This window comes from Ictalurus furcatus, chromosome 25 (assembly GCF_023375685.1).
Source record: "Ictalurus furcatus strain D&B chromosome 25, Billie_1.0, whole genome shotgun sequence".
NCBI classification, from domain to species: Eukaryota; Metazoa; Chordata; class Actinopteri; order Siluriformes; family Ictaluridae; genus Ictalurus; species Ictalurus furcatus.
In genome coordinates this window covers 7,955,828-7,976,167 of record NC_071279.1, presented here as the reverse complement: position 1 = coordinate 7,976,167, position 20,340 = coordinate 7,955,828, and the positions used below count along the sequence as shown (strand labels likewise).

The following is a 20,340-nucleotide window of genomic DNA, read 5'->3' as shown; positions in this document are numbered from 1 at the left end:
GGGTAAATTGACTTATTTTATGAATGCAATTATTGGACTGTTAAAATAAACTTTTACTAATTAGTAATTTAATACATATATTTTCAGATTTAATACTTTTAGCATACACTGTTATCCAGACCGACTTACAGAAGTGCTTTGTAGTCTCTATCAGAAACATTTCTGCATACTAGTTCAATAGGTCAGGGGCCCTATTAGGAAGAGGTTAGTACAGTAAGAGAGTAAAGAGATAATAATAATAATAATAATAATAATAATAATAATAATAATAAGAGAAGAAAAAGAAGAAGAAGAAGAAGAAGAAGAATCACTCTTTAGCAGCAGGCCTAAAGAGCGACACATGGAAGGTTCACAGTGTTCATTTAAAACAGACTGTATGAAACTGTATGTACTGTTGATACACACACTGTATGAAACACACTTGCTGTTGTACTTAAACCAGGTTGCTGGAGAACCACTGCCTGTCCTGGTCTAGGTTTCCCACTGTTCAGAGGGAGGTCTTGACCAGCTCCCAAACAGAAGTTTCAACTTCTGTAAATTGGAGTGACTGTTCCAATGCAAGCAGTAAATGGCTATTGTATTGTAGTGCATGCCACACTATCCAATATTGTAAGTTCTCACTTGCATCTGCATTCAGTGCATGGGCTTCATTCAATTCAGGATTCAATAAAGGCATCAAGGGCTGCACCGTGACCCAGCCCAATCTACTTGTGATCCATCATATTAGCTAAAATGTTTACCATGGAGCTTGGTTGGGCACACTGTCCAAATGTTACTTTAAAGCTCTCAACTAAATGTTTGCATTGTGTGCTGTGTGAAAGAGCACATTTGGCACTGTGTGTTGTGTAGCACTATCGATTCTACGCAGGCTACCATCCTTTGGAGTGACTGCCATGGCAGAGGCCAACCCATTTTTGGATGATGAGACCAAAATGAAACATGGCATTATCATTATCAGACTGGAAACATAACATAGCTGTAAATATAGTATGCTCACGCATCTGAGATGAAGGACATGCACCTCCGAGTTGCACAGTCACAACTCCTGAATCATCAATTTCTGCTGAGCCATGTCTGCCACCAGGTCGTTAATTCACCTAGAAACTTAGATTGATCAATGCCAAGGCAGTGAGCATACTGCTGGTATACCGGTTCAGTCAATGGCTACATAAGCACAAGTCTTTCCGCATGGTTCGGTAAACATTTTATGAGGGCTTTGTTGAAGTGAAAATGAATTCCAGCCAAAGAGTTGTATGTCACACAAAATTCAAATGTAGGTCTTACGGTAGATCAGGTAGATGCCGGGGGAACCAGATAACTTAGCAGAGTCCACAAGAAACAGCGTGTGGTATGGTATGGTGATGGAAAACCACTCAACCACACTAGTGGCATGTAATCACAGGCATTACTGTTCTTTTGAAACACTTCAGAAGTACTGAACTCAAAGGAAGAGCCATATAATCTGTAACTCTACACCTACAAGGTGGACCAACAAGTGATGTGTGTGCAATCTAGTTTCCAGAAGTGTACAGCATTAAAATAAAATAAATAAATAAATAACACCAAGGCAACAGTGCTGTACCTGATACACTGGTACAAGCAGCAAACCCACTAAGACTCTATTGTCAATGTCCGTGTCACTGCTGTGCTGAGAATAATTCTACAACCAAATAATATTTATAGAGCATTGGTCCTGTAGCAGTCCCTTTCCATTGAATTGTGAATGTCTGACTAATTGTGTATAGCAACAGATGGACTACAGTAAGTATCCCCCAATCCCCCTGAACCCCCACCCCACACACACAGGGAGTGAACAATCGGTTCCCATCACTGTTAATATTTTCCCTTTGAACAGCTGAGATAAGATGTATTTCCTTTAAATATCTGCATGCATTTATTATATGTTTATCTACTATATAAATGGAAAAGCTGTGTACAAAAACTTCTGTCTAACTGAGGGTGTAATGTCTTCAGAAAATTGTGCATGCAACACTATTTAGCCTCATTGAATATTTATATTCGAGTGTAGATTATGTTTATGTGCATATTCTGTGATTAAAAATAAGCTTGAACCAAATACCTATGAACTTCTGGTTTCTTATACAAATACAAGACCTTTTGAGATACACATATAGAATGGTTCAGAGCGAGGCTTGACAAAATAAGGCTATTATACATCATTGTTGATGTGTGATTGCTGACAGGCAAAAGCAGGTAGTGCCATTAGACATGAATTTGTACTATGCTCCTCAAACAAAGACCTCACCAGCTTCTCTATTAATACAACCAAAAGGGCAAGGACAAGGCACAGAAACAAAATAGATAAACAGTAAAAAATAAAATAAAATAAAATAAAAGTGCTTGTTCATGACAAAATGCGAATAATTATGTTACTGGGGGAAAAATCATACATGAAAAAAAAAATAGATGATAGCGTATTAATCTTATTAATGTGATTTTTTTTAAGCATAATAAAACTTATGCTGTATTTTTAATATCTATTTTGTGATATAGATTTATTGTATTTACAAAGCAATGCATATATTAATACTGAGGCTGACTGCAGTACTATAATTCTGTATATATGTATATAAGTAATAAGCTTTTTAATTTTGCAATAAAAAGCTACATATTGGATGTAATTTATAAGTACAATTTTTTTTTAAAAGTATTATTAAATATTATTCAGTTTTTTGGAAAAAAATTATTGCAGGAAATCAATGCAAACCAAGGTAAGCAAACCAATGTGCTTGCCGTTTTTTACTTTACAGAATATGATTTTCTGTAGTTTTTACATATTATGTAAGATTTTCAATTATTTATTTACAATGATTTATATACATTATATTTTTCTATTTTAGTAAATGAACTAATCATCTACTTAAACACTTGGTAAAAAAAAATGTATAATAAAGGATTAGGCATAAATACCCCATCATCCACTGAATCCACATCCATGTGAATAAATTCGGACCACCCTTCCCCATTTTTGTAGAATGCTTAACAAATCACACCAGCTCTTCCAGCTATTTGTTAGTAACTGCTTGCAATATTTTCCAATGAACCTATTGGTTTCTATTTTCCAAAATATAAACAATTTAGTGATATAAACCACAGCAATTCTAACCATGATAAAGCAGTTACTAAGTATGAATAAATGAATGCTGTAAACTTGTCATCGCATGACCACCCAGTACACGTCTGTGTTAATGAACATGGCCCTATGTGTCTTGAAAGCTTCTTATTTGTCTTCCTGGGCCAAAAAAAAAAAAAAAAAAAAAAAAAAGGGAAAAAAAAAGACTTTTATGCAACTCTAATGTGAACATTGCAACAGGCTAAGATCTTCAGTTTGTTTATTCTATCTGAGTCTAATTTCGATACGGGGAAAAAATGGCAATTTTACTGCAATGGTTGTGACTGACAGGGGTCAGTATTGCAGAGTGCACAATCCACAATCAGCACAATGCACAAAAAGTTGCTTAAGGATGTCTCACAGATAAGAGACATGCTGTTAACATGCAAGAAGAAAGGACTTCAAGCAGGGAGGCTGTGACCCTAAATTCAATGATTTGTTGAAATGCTCACTCACTTTCTCTACCTCACATGCTTTTATTACAAGTGTGGTGCAGAGCAAAGAAGGTAACATCCTGACCCAGCAAGACCTTCTATAGAAACAAAGCCACTGTCAGAAAACGACAGACAGACAGGTGGCTGTAAGGGAGAGTCTTGGATCTCTGGAATAGCTGATATATTCATGTCTGTGGTGAGTAAATGAGTGCGAGTAGGAAAATGAGAGTTTGGTGGTCAACTTCATGCAATCAGACCAAGGGGAACCATCATCAAGAAGAAAAGCTGCTGCTAACCTAGAGTCAAATATTTAATTTAAAAGAGGCAGAGTGAATGGAAGAGTAAATCTATGTGTCGACTGAGCCAGAATGAGGTCAACAACCTCATTTGATTTGGAGTTTTAATGAATACACTTCTCTTCACTGAGTCAAAGTGAAATACAACTCAATTCACCAAGTGAAATAAGTACACAAGCTTGGAGAATATCTCTCTCTCTCTCTAGTGTAATGTAAGTCAACCTTTTAGCACCTTACTGTACATATAGTGCTGGCATTTAATTGTTTGCTTCGGCCTTGCAAGCATTTGCCTCTGAAGCAGGGAGATGGCCTACAGACAATCAATAGAATGTGGTATGCAAACTCTATGGATAGAAAGAGAGAGGGGAAAAGCATAAGGAGATATATAGAGATGTGGAGAGATTCGCTGGCCTTCATTAAATAAAGATATCCTAAGAATGGAAGTTAACTGGAGGAGAGGGGGCTGACATCAGATCCCAGGGAAGAGCAGGCAAACTGCTGTGCAGACTTGCCAGTCTTGTTAGTCACACGTAATGATCTCAGCATCTCAACAAGCCAAACAGAGCATGAGGACATGGGCTAGATAGCGTAGGCAGCCACAGCTAGGCCTGAGTCCTGCTGGTTTTAAAATACAAGCTGGAGAATATTACATCACAGCTAAACTCAGCTCATACTTCTGGGTAAAACTGTGGCTGTAGTTCAGTTGTTTATGCTAGTAATCAGTTTAAAAATATATATATATTGGAAAGTAATGGGGGGGGGGGGGGGGGTGTACAGTATTTGCAATGCATTAAATACAAAGTTATTAAAACCAAATGAGAGATTTCGGAACATTGAGTGAACTATTCACTGGAGCTACAAAAAAAAAGAAAAAAAAAAGACAGTGTGTCATTTTTTAGAATCTCAGAAAAAAAATTGTCAGAAATTGATTTCATTTAGCTATAACCAAAGATGAAAAACAAATTTATAATATTCCTCATACAGGTCAATGTTCAGTAATAGATGATTCTGACTTCCTTGTAGGTTCTTTTTTTATTCATTTCATTTAGCAGAGGATTTTATCCTAAGCTTCTCCTGATTAATACTGACCTGTAATGTAACTACGAGTTCTATGACTGTGCATTAATATCCAATGGGACAAAGAAAATTGTTATAATTAACAAAGTCTCTTAAAAAAGAAAGTCAGTTAAACTGACCATTATATTCACACTTTAAGCTGTCTTGATGGTGTAGCCTCGGAAAAATAATGTCAAACAGCAGGTGACCATTACTGTGTGTATTTATGCCTGGAGTGCGGTAAGCATGATATAGGAGTGTGGTATAGAAGATATGCTTAGGATTGTGAGCTAATGAAACCAGTATACAACAAAGAATTGTCCGCGGTAGCTTGTCTGCAAACACTTAGTAGCAACAGCCTCAGCAAGTGAGTAAACATTATTATTATTACACTAAAATAGCATCTCTCTCTCTCTCCCTCTCAGCACTACCCAATTAAACATGGGACTAAAGTGCCTTTGGGTGTCAATCCAACAGTTTGCAAAAATATATAGGATACCTATTATTATATGATACTGTACACTATTTATTCTCCTTGTTTATGTGTAACTACTGTATATATTATATATTATATATATATATATATATATATATATATATATATATATATATATATATATATATATATAAAATGTTGGGTATTTGAGCGTATATAGAAACGCTGTTCCACTTCAGACTTCTCTTAAATGGAAAACTTGGGTCTTCGTCGAAATCGACGGACGAACTCCTGTGTATGTATATACATATAAATGCACATAAATAAAATAGTGCTGAAGTGAGCCGTAATCCATAGCCTATCTGATGGACCACAGAAAAAATGTGCCTGATAAACAGTGAAGCAGGATGAGAAAATCTCTGGCTCCCTCTAGCAATGGCATTTAGCTGTGCTACTGTCAGCCTGAGGTACAGCTGGAAAGAAAACACAAAGATAGATTTCCTCCCTCAGGAACAGGAGCCAAAACACTGAAACACTATTAAATCGCTGTTAATCTCCAGAGGCTGATGCATTATGTGTGAAAGCACTGTCACTGGGGAGAGAGTAATTCAGCGACCAAATTAAATTTAATCTGCTATTAAGGAGTCATACAGCCATGTGAGCATTTATGGCTTGAGAATGCTCTGCTCAGTCGTCCAATGTGCACCTCAAATCCATCAGATGATATAATAAATCAAATAAGCCAATCTCATATCACCAGATGTGTGCACGTTTTGTTTGTATTATGTGTGCAAGGGAACAACCCTGACACAACAGTAGCACTAGCATCCCTCTTTCTCTATTGCTCTTACCCCCATGCCTGCTGCTCCAGGGCAAGAACACGTTGAGCTACTATAACAGCCCAGCACTAAGCCACCATATGGCTTTAACAGCGGCTCAGTGCTCCAGATAGAGCTGAGCATCATGCATGGGTGATCAGCGAGGCCACTAATGCTGTAATTAGACAGACAAGGCCAGGTCAGCTGACCTGCTGAGTTCAGCCTCCCAGTGATCCTGCAGCCTCATTTGTCATCCCCAAAACAATGGAGGCCTCACATCATAGCACAATGTGTGCATAAGCATGTAAGGCTCATTTACATACTCTCAATATATTCTCAACAATTAGGAATACTGGAAGATCACTTCTAATAGAAATGAATGTCAAACCTTTAGTTTGTAGTTTAGTAATGGTTATATATTTTTTTTAATTCATTTTGAATTTCTGCTAGGATAATAAATTACAATATATGCTAGATTCCATACATGGTATTTGGGATGTTTTGGTTATGTATAATACCTGAACATGCTTTACATAAAAACTAAACATAAATGACCCATTTAATACATTTTAAAGCACATCATCTGTCAATCAATAAAGAGTGGTCTTTTGAAGAAAGAAAAAAAAACTGATATGACCTTGACTAGTCATATCTTAATCAGAGAACAAAAGGTAAGATTTGTAAATCAATAATTCTATTGTAAGGCGGACAGACAAATGAACAAATACAAGAAAATGAAAAGCATCAATAACCAAGAAAATTTGGTTTCAAACTATTCAAAGTAAAAACAGCACATTTGGAAATTGGATCATCCTTTTGGCTACACTCTCATTGGAAATAAGTATTTAGGTAATGCTGAGTATTATGCTTGTGCTTAAGCAAAAAGCCAGAAAAAAACTTGCTTAGTTGTCTCCCAAAAAACATCACTGAGCATATAAAAAAAATTATGTTCAATATGGATAGTATAGTATACATCAATTTTCAGTCATTAAATCATATTCTAATTTTCATTTACTGTTAGTTGTTCCCAGTTAATGCACTAACTTGGGCAAAAAATGGATAAATATTCCACAATAAACTTTGATCATGGCAAGCACACCTAATTCTTCATTCCATGAACACAGTGCTGTAAATTTAGTATTTTTACTGTGAAAAAGCTTCTAGGTTGTATATTCTGAATTAAGGTTTTAAAAGACCACTCCACAGCAAATGTGACAGTTAATATGTACCAACCATGACAACATCAATGAAGACATGATTAATGTTTATTAATGATGAACAAAATGAGACCACAGTGAATCAGGGATGGTATTCTTTCGGATAAGGAACTAAATGGAAAAAGAAAGAGGCAAAAAAAATATATATATAATAATAATCCAGAAACACAAAAAGAATAAATGTTAGTCATTTATCCAAAGTCATTACAAATTCACTTCTAGCTTCTACTGTACATGAGTTATTTTGGCGAAAAAGTACAAAATTGTGTGTCATACCATGGACTTTGCGTGACACACGCTTGACAAATTGCTGCATTTACTAGCAACTACAAAAGAGCTGAACACAATGGGAGAAAAAGAGTTATATATTTGAATAAATATCTTACTCTTGGTCATACTGAACTTCATAGTGAACATTCATTATTCAAACACACCTACAGAGAGATTCCACAAAATGTTAAATTAATAGTATATCTACTGATATGGTCAATATATAGCCAAAGTATGTGGACACCTGACCATCACACCCATATATGGGCCTTCCTGAAACTGTTGCCACAAAGTCGATACACAATTGAATACAATGTCTTTGAATGCTGTAGCTTTAAGATTTCCCTTCAGTGTAATTAAGTGGTCCAATCCTGTCCAATCCCAACACCTTTGGGATGAACTGGAGCAAAGACTTACAGCCCTGCTCACACAACATCAGTGACTGACCTCATTAACGTTCTCATGCCTAAATTGGCAAATCCCCACAGCTACGTTATAAAATCTAGTTGAAAGCCTTCACAGAAGATTGGAGGCTGTTATAGCAGTAAAGGGGGTACCAACTTTGGAATGGGATGTTCAACAAACACATATGGGTATGATGGTCAGGTGTCCACATAGTTTTAGCCTTATAGTGTATATAGTTCAAGCTGGCATCATCAGTGGGAACAACGATGCACATAAAAATACTTATTTAAATACACAGAAGTACTAAGGAACATGTAGTGCTTTAAAAATATTACATAAAGAATACACAGAGAAGTTTATGACAACTACCCCATCCACTAAAACACTAGAGAACATCTCACTTTCAATAAGCAATGGCTTGTGACCATAGATTTGGTGGGGCAGGACCGAATTAATAAAAGCATAACCTCAAACAAAATTAAGTCAAGAGGTTGTCACACATGACTTATGCTATAGGCTAATATCTAGTGACTTTTTAGAGTAACCCTGTAATATGCAGTCGACAGCATACAGTTATCCAGTCTAACAGCTCAATTTGTTCAACTGTGTTCAACACCACTCCATAATCCTCCTTTCCCTCTCCAAATCCTTGCAATATATCTTACAACAGAAATGTTTCTGTACGTCATAGACACACTGCCTGCACTAACAGTTTGCCTTTGTTTTGCAGAAATTAATTAGATTCAATTCGGATTACTTGCTATAAAACAAGATCTTGGCGGCCGCAGAGCATTTTTAAATGATCCCCGTGGCAACCCTGTCGTTAACTCTCCTGACCGTTGCTCCTCTTCCGCTGAACATATTCGTATAGTAGAGCGAGCATGTGGCAGAACGATGCCTGCCGCAATGGACCTAGTGTTTGTTGCAGTTCGCATTTTTGACCACTACGTGCAATAGTAACTCTATGCTGCTAAAAGGGGTAGTGAGCTTGCTGCCCTGCAACTACACAACATCTGAAAAGCCAGGCAAATCAATGGAGCACTGGGTTAGTCACTCAATTAGTATTTCAATGGATATTTAAATATATGGAGTTGAGAGTGAAGACTTTATGAAGATTAAGATTTGTTGAGCAGCTGAGATATAGAGTGTGGTTCTGCCCCCCTTCCCCTATGGACAAGCCACAACTGTTTTGAATGCTAAACAAGTGTAACCAAATACTAGACAACCTTGTCTTGACCTGGGTTTATTTATGTTAACAAGAAAGCAATCTCTTTTTTTTCTATTCAATTTGCATTGCATTATTAGGCATTGTGAGAAAGCACACCCCTAATTGTCATTTCAATCATGAGTGTGCATATACCGGACACACTCAAAGGGAAGTGGAGCTTATTTTAGTCACAGAGAGTCAAAGTCTCTTCCTTTGATGTTCAAAGCAAAGGGTAAGCAAACAGACTCAATATGATCACTGACCAATACTCATCTACAACATTTTGAGAGTGGCAGACCAATGACCGAAACAAAGCACAAACAATTGCACTGATATTACACAAATACAGTCACCGAGAAATCACTGATATTTGATGTTTACTGCTGAGAGATTATTATTGTTAATTTAAAATCTGAGCAATCGTACCATAGTAAACCAACAGCGCTCACAAAAAGAGGTAAGTCGGTTAAGAGGTAGAGACTTTGCAATAGTAGATGGCTGAGTAATGATATAAAGTAAAGGTTAACTAAAATGGCAAATTTCCTGACTTGATAGCACCATATGGATGGCATAGTGAAAACTGTGCCATTTATTATGCATATACAGTTGGATGCAAAAGTTTGAGCACCCCTGGCCAAAATACAAATTACATTTTGTTGATTTTTGAAGTGAAAAGTGAAAAAAAAACAAAAAACTGTTGTGACTAGCATTTAAAATGAGTAATTACGGCATGTGCAAAAGTTTGGACACCCTACGAAGTCAGTAACTTCATAACACCTAGTCTGACAGATATGACAGCCTGCATACACTTTCATTCTTGTTTAATACATTTTCACCCACTCTTCTAGCTGTGAGAAATTCTGAGATTTACCTGCAAATTTTCAATGATGTTTATATCAGGGGACTGTGAGGGCCATTCGAAAGGTTTCAGCTTGCATTTCTTGAAGTGGTTTATTGTGGATTTCGAGGTATACCGGCAACCTCTTTTTTGATCATCCTCTTGTTGAAGAGGCCAATTTCTTTTCAGCTTCAGGTTCTTGATTGACTGAATTACGTTTGCTGATATTTACTGGAATCCATTCTTCTATCTGTGCCACGGACTGCCACATAACCCCAAAGCATAATAGAGCTATGTCTATGTCAACATTTGGCAGTGTTCTTGTCATCAAACACTGCTCTTTTGGTTATTGTAGCCAAAGAGTTACAGGTATACTTCATCAGTCCACAGCCTCTGACTTACCTAGATGTTGTTTTGCATACATCAGAAAAGGTTTCCTTCTGATGACTCTTCCATGCAGATTAAATTTCTACAACCAACACTACACAGTAGAACTGTGCACAACCAATCCTGTGTCAGTTACACCTTCCTGCAAGTCCTTGCTGTCATTTGTGAATGCTGATTTGCCTTTCTGCCCAGCATACGGACAATTCTTAATTAAAATCTTAGTGTTCTAGGCCTTCTAGAGCTTGCCTTGACTTACACAGTTCCCCTTATTTTTCTTAATGACATTGCAGACAGTGGAAACTGTGAGCTGGAAGCGATATCTTCTTATATGCCTTCCTCTGCTCTGTAAGCATCAATAAGTTTCAGAGAATTCATCAAGCTCTGAAACTGTTATTCCTAATGACAATTCTTGACCTTCCAAACGAGTCCTAATGAGTCAATTATGGCCTAACACGTAATTACAACTGGAAGGGTGTTCAAAATTTTGCACAGGCCACAATTATTTTGATTCTATTTTTTTTAAGGAACAGTGTATTAACATTTTGCTGAAAATATATATTTTTTTAAATTATTTGCCACGGTGGTTGTTGTTTGTTTTTTTTCTTCACTTCAATTCAGCCACACCGTCATATGACAGATTTTGCCAAGCCACCTCACGTATTCTGGAATTGCATTGATTTTTCAGCGTTTGAATGATGACCCATAGATGTACTTAACTGCAATATGTTGAACAGAAAAAAGAACATTCACAAATAAAGAATATAAATTTCCCACTGATTCACCAAGACATCTCACTTTATATAGACTCATTTCGAATCTAACATGCAAAGAAAGAGCAGGAGCAACTGCAACATACACCAGTAAGTGATTTCATCATATTTACCAAGAAGCTTATATGAATGCCCATACATAATATGTAATTTATTATTGAATAGGAATTGCTTTCAGCACATGCTACATATATTCATGTTCCCAGACTTCAGTTGTCCTCATTATTATTCCTGTATCTGTCTTTCTGTGACAGCATTTAAGGCAGTATACAAAGTGTGTAATTAGAGGTAGCAGTAGGTCTTCTTACAGTAGTCTTAAAACTGGAAGCCCCTCGTGTTGTCGTATCATGATATCAGCATCTTTTTCTTCAAACAGTGTGTAAAAAGTATATGTGGAAAAGAAAGGATCCTGTTTACAGCCTGGAGGATCCGCATACATTGCCCCAGTTGGTGGCTCCACACTGAAAGAGCATGTTTAATACAGGCTTAATGCAGGGGTAATTTGTTTCTCACGGTATATTCAAGTCTTATTACTAGGTATAACTGCAGATTATGCATACTATTACATGGTGAATGTAATTATCAGGGCAGCTTCACGGAAAAGAACTGCTGTCAAATTAAAATGATTAGAATGGCACAGGGTGATTACGTCTCAAATAAAAAAGTATCCACATCATTTATAGGCCACTTACTTGTAACATGTAACACATTCATATGTATCTGTTTACTTATTCCTTGTAGAAAGATATGATTGAAGAAAGACCCAACAGGCAAAAAAGGAGTATAGAACACAATGTTATCAGTACCAAAAATAATGCTGGCCTTGAGGATACTCACTGTGCTGTCACTTTGGTTTGGGTTGAGTCTATTGTACATTTCCTCCACAACGCTGCGTCTATGGGGACAAAACAGGAAATAGCATGAGTTACTCAGTGTGTGTGTGCGCATATATATATATATATATATATATATATATATATATATATATATCCATCCCCATATATTGTATATATTTTAAAAGTAACTATACCATGTTTTTGTCTCTTTTACTTGTGAGAGCACCCCATTTTGCTGTGAGTCAGCAGTAAGGTGACACTGCCATTCTCATGACAACATTTCATAAACTGTGTAAAGTGTATACTGTTGCAGTGTGTCTCTTGACCTACTTTATTTCATCAGCCTATCCAAACTCAGAAATGACCAACTGTGAACTATTGGGCCTGAAGAGATTCTGGGCCAAAGAGATGATTCAGACAAATCCCTCCCACCCACCCTCCCTCTCTCTCTCTCTCTCTCTCTCTCCCCCTCTCTAACTGTCACTGACTTTATGCTTGTTAAAGAGATTGGGGTGCTATATATATATATATATATATATATATATATATATATATATATATATATATATATATATATATATATATATATATATATAAAAGCATAAAGTCGGTGACAGTTACAGAGCTTATTTATTATAGGGAGTTCTGGGAAGTGTGATGAGAATTCTCTGAGCTGGGCAGTCATTTGTTTATTATGCCAAACCATAAATCTAAATGACTCTTCATCTGGACAGGATTTAAAAATGCATCAGCTTGACATGAATAATTTAGCTGGGAAAGTAATGAGGAGAGAAGATAAGGAGAGTGGAAGGGGAAAAGAAATGACCTACAAGATTATTTGTCAGGTTTTTCCTCAAAGAATCATAAAAAAAAACAAACAAAAAAAAAACATAAAATGAGCATTATAATTCTCCACTAATTTGTTGATAATAGCTTAGCATTTGCCTGCAGCTGGACCTTAAACTCAACCTTCATAATGTTGTTTGAGCGCTTTTTTTTTTTTTTGGCTTGATGTTTGTAAAAAGCACTCACTTGCTAGCCAGCTCTCCCCCAGGTGGAAGGTTAGGGATGCTCTCCGTCGCTAACACACACATCACATGGGCTAAGTCTGGAATGCTGTCCACGCCCTGCTTCTTAATGAGTTCTGAGGAATCACAAGGACTTTTGGGGTAAGTCAGGTTAGTCCAGGGAAAGCATGTTATATGTCTATACAAAATCCAAACTTAAAAAAAGGAATTAATTTGTGTCTAGATATCATAATGAAATAATGTGAGACTGCACGATAACCGAGCTTAGTGGGTGAGTCATCGCTGCAGGCAGCCTGTCAAAGGTTGTCTTCTATGACTCATGCTACCCCCAACCTGTCCCTAATAGAAGTATAAATAAATGCTTTCCAAGAACATGTATCCTTCCATACTTTACTTAGCTGTTTTCATAGAACGAACACCTGAATTTAACAATCAGTCCCCCGATACATTTCTAATCAGACACACAGTCCCCCTCATACGTATCTACATATCCTATAGCAGGTAAGATATGAGCTAGATATGAACCCTTTAAAAATTATAGCCTACTTCAAGGTGCTAATGCATGAAATAATGTAAACATTTCAATATTTAATAATAGCAAGAGAGTCTGATGAAACAAACACAAAAAACAAGGCATTTTTGTCTAAATAAGAAAGCTGACAATCTCAAGGGTTCAATAAGTAACTTTTATTTGAATCATCATTAACATCTAAGAATAACATCACAATTCGTCTCTACATAGCCAGTGTTTGAGTGCTAACATACAAAAATAGAAATCAAACAAATAAAGCATAGAGTGCTCATCCCCCTTAATGAAAAGCTTTTCTATTGAATTTCCCTTCTATGAAAAGGTCAAATAATTTCAAATAATATCACAAACTATATGATAGTTACCCACTGAGTGGTAATAAACGAATGCAAACACACACAGAATGCTGAGGCTAAGAAAGGTTCAAAGACTGTAACACTTGTCACCAAGCTTGAATGAATCTGATCAAATAAAATACTGAGATGTCATTGGAAATAAATGTAGTGTGCGAAATTGTTCTCTGGAGATGGACTCAAGACACTCAGAAATGTCTGATCAACTCACAAAACCTTCAGATTACAATTAAATAAACAAGCTTCATGACACTGGTACACAACTTACAGATAATTACAATAAATACAGGGAGGAATTATAGCTTCGTTCATAAAATTAGTAGTGCTTTTTGGCTGAATAAATTGGAATGCCTGGGTGGTTTGGTTCAGAAGAGGTAAATAACGTTGTTAGAAAAAAAAAATCATTCAAATAAATAAGTGTCTTCGGTTGCTCGTCAGTTATAATCTTGAGAGACAAACAAAGGAAACATAGGGACGACCACTCCACTAAATGGGAAAACAATGTCTCTATCACCTTAGAAAAGTTCCCTAAGTTGATATGTTTAAAGCTAATACGCTTGGTTTGTTTTTGTAGATTATGTTACCTAACCACAGCCTCACAGTTCAAAACCTGTCCAACAAGTCCAGCCAGAAAACACCTTTTCCAAGGTGAAAATTTCTTAAAACCAGTCACACCAAACAAATCCAAGATGGTGTCCACTACAATAATCACTGTAACTGTTGGAAAATAACTCAAAGTTTAGAAAAAACTGTAATACACTGGGCCTCGTTTATCAATCTCTATCAAAAGGGTACGAAAAAATCTCAAATACAATTTATCAAAGGCATATAAATCTCTGATTTGTGCAAAAATGGACTCATCTGCTGATAAATTTGATCAATTTCACCTGAGCCTAAGTGGAACGGGCATGTACATAATGCTCAATTACTAGACACATGAATCCATTTACTAGCTTTTATTTAAAAGCTCGGCTGTGGATAGTTCTGCACAATGGCGAGAGGAAAGAAAAACTGCTTCAGGCTTTGGAAAGTCAAAAAAAAGGGTCACAGCGATACAGAAACTGCTACGGCGTTGTATTTTGGTAAGTCAGTGGATACGTACTGACCTTTCAATGGTGTGACCTGAGTTTTAGTAACGGGTGCATTCTCAGTGCACAACTCCACAGTCTCAATTTAACTCCACATTCAACAGCCACATAAACCAACTGTAGGTCTACTGAAATATAGGTTTCAGATGATTGGTTAGAACAACCGCACTCAATAAGCACAAATTATATTTTCATTACACATTTGTACACCATGGGTCAAGTCACTACGTAGTTCGTATACATATCTGCATTTGAAGTTGAACTGAGGATTGGTCTACAAAACCTCACGCCGACACATCATTAATAATACCTCAACCTGTTGTGCATTCTAATCATAGCCTAATCTCACGCTGCGGCCGTTTATAAATTACAAAACTGCGAAACCATCTCTTCATATCGAAAGAAAATCCTTTCCAGATGAAGTAAATCTCATCATACACTTGTGCTTTGGGATAAGATACAGATGAGCTGAGCACTCATTTGTCTCTTACGCCAAAGAATGCAACTGAAATCATAATCAAATCTGATTGTACACACACTCAACAAATATGAGTTTCTGACTGCGCTTCCAGTTATTTATGAGACCCACTATCTGGAACATGTCAGGTAATGCTTGTCTCCTATTCAGCATATTATTTCCACAAAAGGAACAACTGCCCTATAGTGGAAATCATGGGAGGTGAATATCACCATTCGTTTTAGTCAAGCTACTACTAACTGTTGTATTGTATTAACTAGTACCTATATTTGTGTACGTGTGCGAGTGTGTGTGTGTGTAAATGAATGTGAAATCCTTGTTTCTTCACGTACGTGTTAGTGCACTATTTTGCTATATGCTACAGACTTATAGAATTTCATTCCAGATACAGCTGCACACACACAACTCCACACAACACATGATCAATCAAGCTGGAAGCATGAAGAAATCATGTCTGATGTTCACCACTAAACACATGGTCTTGCAATAAAGAACTGAAAAAACAAACAAACAAACAAACAAACTCAATCTGATTAAACGGAATAAAACAGTTGTTCAGACCTGGAAAACACAATAAGAGGCACAAGCCAGTCTGAGCAACGCTGTGAAACACTGAGAGATGGCACACTTCTGTTCTTCACTTCATTCACATTCCATTCAGTTCAATTAACAAACAGAGGAATGCACAAAGATCATTATTCTTACTGATGTCGTTAATACTATTATTATCATTATTATTATTATTAACATTAATAGTACTACTAATAACAATAATAATAAAGCTGTAGTTTTAAATCTACCTGCAAATTCTATACTTTCTGCAGGTGCTACCAAACATAACATGGAAATATTACACATCATACAAAGATTTCTTTGTATGTTCTTTGAGAAACAAGGAGAACGTACCACATTTGGGGGGGTAAAGTTATAATATGGTCATCTGAAATGCTGCATTAAATGGTTTTGCCACCTATATGGAAATGCTTTAATTATGAATTTCCAGAGATAACTTTTTTTTTTATTATTTTTTTTATGTTGTATAGTTAGGAAGATTTAGGACAAAATATTAGCATCAGTGGATTTGTTATTAAACAAATGATTCGAATAGCACATGTTCATTCTTTTAAATACTGTGTTCAGCTCTGGTCTAAGAAATTCGAAGAAAAATGAATACAGGAATTAATAGTACATGTTTCAGAAAGTTCTTCAGACTAATTCAGCACAACTCGGGTCTGATCGAGAGCAGTCCCCTTCGTAGTGTTGTTAGGGAAACGTCTCTGCGTTGCATGCAGGAATGCATTTAAAATCATCATGCTACTGGTATTGTACATGCCCGTGGACTATTTCGAAACAGCTTTACTCTTGAGCCAGCTAGTTAGTTCTGACAACTAGCGATAAGGCAACAGCATTCCTTGTTACAGGCGGAAACCAGAATCATGCAGAAAACGAGTATCAAGGCAACCAAAAGCAGTCACTGCTACAGATGCACAAAATGCACCCTTGGACCTGACTTGTGTCTTGTAATAATTTAGTAATGCTACAGCAATAAATCTCGGACTTTTTGATTCATTCATCTAGCACATCAACTCAGGAAAGTGCGAATAAACATGGTGCCAAACTCAAACACATGCTTACACAAGAGAATCTGAATATGACACTGTAAGGCCATCGGAGTACGCGAACACGAACAGAACGCATCACTACACTAAACGTTTTGTCTTTTCTTAAACAGATAGCTACCACACGAAAAAAAAAATGTGGTTCAAAATTTGGTTTGTTTTCTATATTAGACACCTCTAAATATAGCAGCTTTCATAAGAAACTATGGAGCGAGAAGTCGAGTCGGGGTTCTGAAGCCCTGTTATATGACTGGACTGCCTCAACGAGGAGTCGCGGTGAACCCTGGAGTAAGCCAATCAACATCTCAATGCACTACACACAAACATTTGTTAGGATTACAAATTCTGCAGGAATGCCTTTGGCACAAAGTCTGTATTCTCGCTGTAATGTTTTTATTGATCCTGACAAATTGAGCCTTGGTAGAGTTGGGCTTCTGAAAAGTTTCATAACATGGAGATCATCTTACAATGATCTTTGTGGCCCTTTTCTTTTTTTTTTTTTTGGGGGGGGGGGGGGGGATACCATGTCATGGCATATTACATAATAAAATACATCTGGGTCTTTAACGGCATCAACTGATTGGCATTAAGGGTGCTATTTTCCTAAAACTGCTCAAACTCCTAGACAAGTTTTAATGTTCACTGATGTAACATAAGTTATTTATTAGCCTTTTTAGATGCTCCACCTTCTACTTTGTTCTGCAAGTACTTATCCAGCTCTGCTTCTCTCTTCACGGCTTCTGGACTGATCTTGGGTGCACCTGGAAAACATACCAGTACCACGCTCATGTTGTCACGGCTACCCTGTTCGTAAACAGAGAGAGAAGAGAAGGAAAATGAAACAGTCACACAATGCCAACTACACACTGACTCATTGTTTACTGATCTTAATAACATGCTGGTTGTTATATTACGTCTATCCGACCTGAAACTATTGAGCAACTTGATCTGTCAGGCCGTACCTTGTACAAACAGGTGTCCACTATTTCATTACACACCATCTCCAGGTCCTCGGTCACCTCTAGCCGCGAGCGCACATAGTCACATAGTTCCTCGTTGGTCATGACGTCCCAGATTCCATCACAGGCCAGTACCACAAACTCATCCTCTGCATCTGACCTTTCGATCTCATACACCTCAGGCTCTGGAGATACCAGTTGCTCTGTAGGGCCTTTCCCATGCACACACTTGTAGTCAAAATCTCCAAGAGCACGAGAGACAGCCAGAGAGCCGTTGACTCGCTGAATCATAACGGCGCCGCCCGCATTCTGAATCCTCTCCTTTTCTAAAGGGTTGCTGGGCTTGTGGTCTTGAGTGAAGAAGTGGACGCGGCCACCACGGCTCAGCAGAGCCCGTGAGTCACCGCAGTTGATGAAATACAAATGGCTCGGAGAGATCATGATTCCCACGGCCGTGGAGCCACTGCGGTCAGAGCCATGCTTGCGCTCTGAAATAGCCCGCATGTGCTCGTCAATCTGCAGGAAGCCTGTGCGAATGCCATTCTTCACGCTCTCCACCGAGGGCTCGGGATGAGAAACTTCATTGCCTCCACCTGGGCCTCCGCCTCTGAAATCCGGGTTGCTGGTGATGTGCTCCAGCAGGTGTTCACAGCAGTAGCGCGCCACCTGAGAGCCAGCGTGGCCATCATACACGGCAAAAAACGCCCAGGTGTTCAGGCCATGAGGAAGGCCGATGACCGCCGTGTGTGCGTCCTCCATCTCCACCCGCCATCCCTGCATGCTGCTCAGGCCATAGCGCACGCCGTTTCCCTCCCCATGTGAATTAAACTTCTCCATCTTTGGCTTGTCCAAGAAAGCACCCATTTTTGTCTGTTTTAACCAAACACAAAGGAGCATTGCAACCAGAAATACTTATTAGGTGCGTTTTTTCTTCTTCTCTCCCCCTATTTACTATTAACTTTCCCATAGATGTACAAACAACAATGAAATGAAAATAATCCTACACAGTGTTATTAAGCATGTATGTCAAATACGCAAAAAAAGGCACTTTAGAAAGTAAAAATGAAAAATATTATTTTTTTTAAAGAAATATGCACAGTAAACACCTGTCAAAAAGCCACGCCCACATCTGCGTTACGGGTTAGATAACAGAGTTAGCTAACTTTTTTGTTTTTACAGCAAGTGAGAGACTAAAACAAGACACAGACGTCAATCTCATACATCCAAATAACTGTCCTAGAGTACCACAAGTGGTTAACTTGTTTTCTGCTTCTAAATGAACGTATATATCCAGCATGCTAATAAAGAACTGAAGCTAGCTAGCTAGCTAACCCGAGTGACTTATTTGAATCCATTAAGAGTGACATATTAACGTTACTTACCAATCTCCTGAAAGGGCTTTGCTGAACGTCAAGCCGAAATACAAACACTGCAGAGATTATCTCCGTCAGCACCACACAGACCAGCTGTCAGACTAACCAGCAGCTTAACTACCCGTCACTAGTCGCTAGCTCCAGAAGTGAACGGTGAGACAGGTATTAGCTAATCAGCTGGCTAGCGTGTTAGCGGACTCTCTCTCTCACTAGCTGGCGAGATTGGATAGGTGGAAGAACGGAACTGGGAGAGAGGGAGAGAGAGTGAGAGAGGGAGAGAGAGGGAGAGAGAGAGAGAGAGAGAGATCCCTTTGTATCCCAGCAAGAGAGAAGTGCATTACTGTAGACTAATATGGTGGTCTACAGTAAGGTCCAGTTCAACACCTGTATTTTATTTCGCTGCAGTTTGGTCTTTTTTTCTCGCAGAGGGAGGAATCCTGTCCGCTCACTCCCACTTCACATCAGCACATCTCTGCAGCGACGCTCAGATCCCCGGATGTAAGTCGCCCATGCCAGTAGGCTGCTTCTGCTTCCAGAGTGACGTCATCGGGGGGTGAACCTCAGACTGTTTTTAAGGCGCTTTCACACTGGTGATGGGAAGTTCGGATCATTTTACTGACTCGGATCGTTTTACTGACTCGGATCTTCGAATCTCGTTCAGCAAAATGAACGAATCTTTTTTTTCGAGTCATTTCGTTCATTTGAGTACTTTTTCCAGCGAATATTGCCCACAACTCTTTGCACGAGGTAGGAGGAGTTGTGTGACGGTTTGCTTCGCTGAATTCAACATGCAAAAAAAAAAAGAGTCTA

The 20,340-nt window shown here is 37.9% G+C and overlaps 1 protein-coding gene across 1 annotated transcript; it reads right to left on the bottom strand.

Moving 5' to 3' along the window:
* Positions 1-7,420: 7,420 nt before the first annotated feature.
* On the bottom strand, positions 7,421-19,849 carry ppm1ab (protein phosphatase, Mg2+/Mn2+ dependent, 1Ab). Its single transcript, XM_053614265.1, has 6 exons — positions 19,540-19,849; positions 18,161-19,027; positions 17,885-18,002; positions 13,136-13,247; positions 12,105-12,162; positions 7,421-11,728 (listed from the first exon to the last, which is right to left on the bottom strand). The coding sequence occupies exons 2-6, from the start codon at positions 19,019-19,021 to the stop codon at positions 11,681-11,683; spliced, it is 1,197 nt and encodes a 398-aa protein (XP_053470240.1). The 5' UTR covers positions 19,022-19,027; positions 19,540-19,849; the 3' UTR covers positions 7,421-11,680.
* Positions 19,850-20,340: the final 491 nt, after the last annotated feature.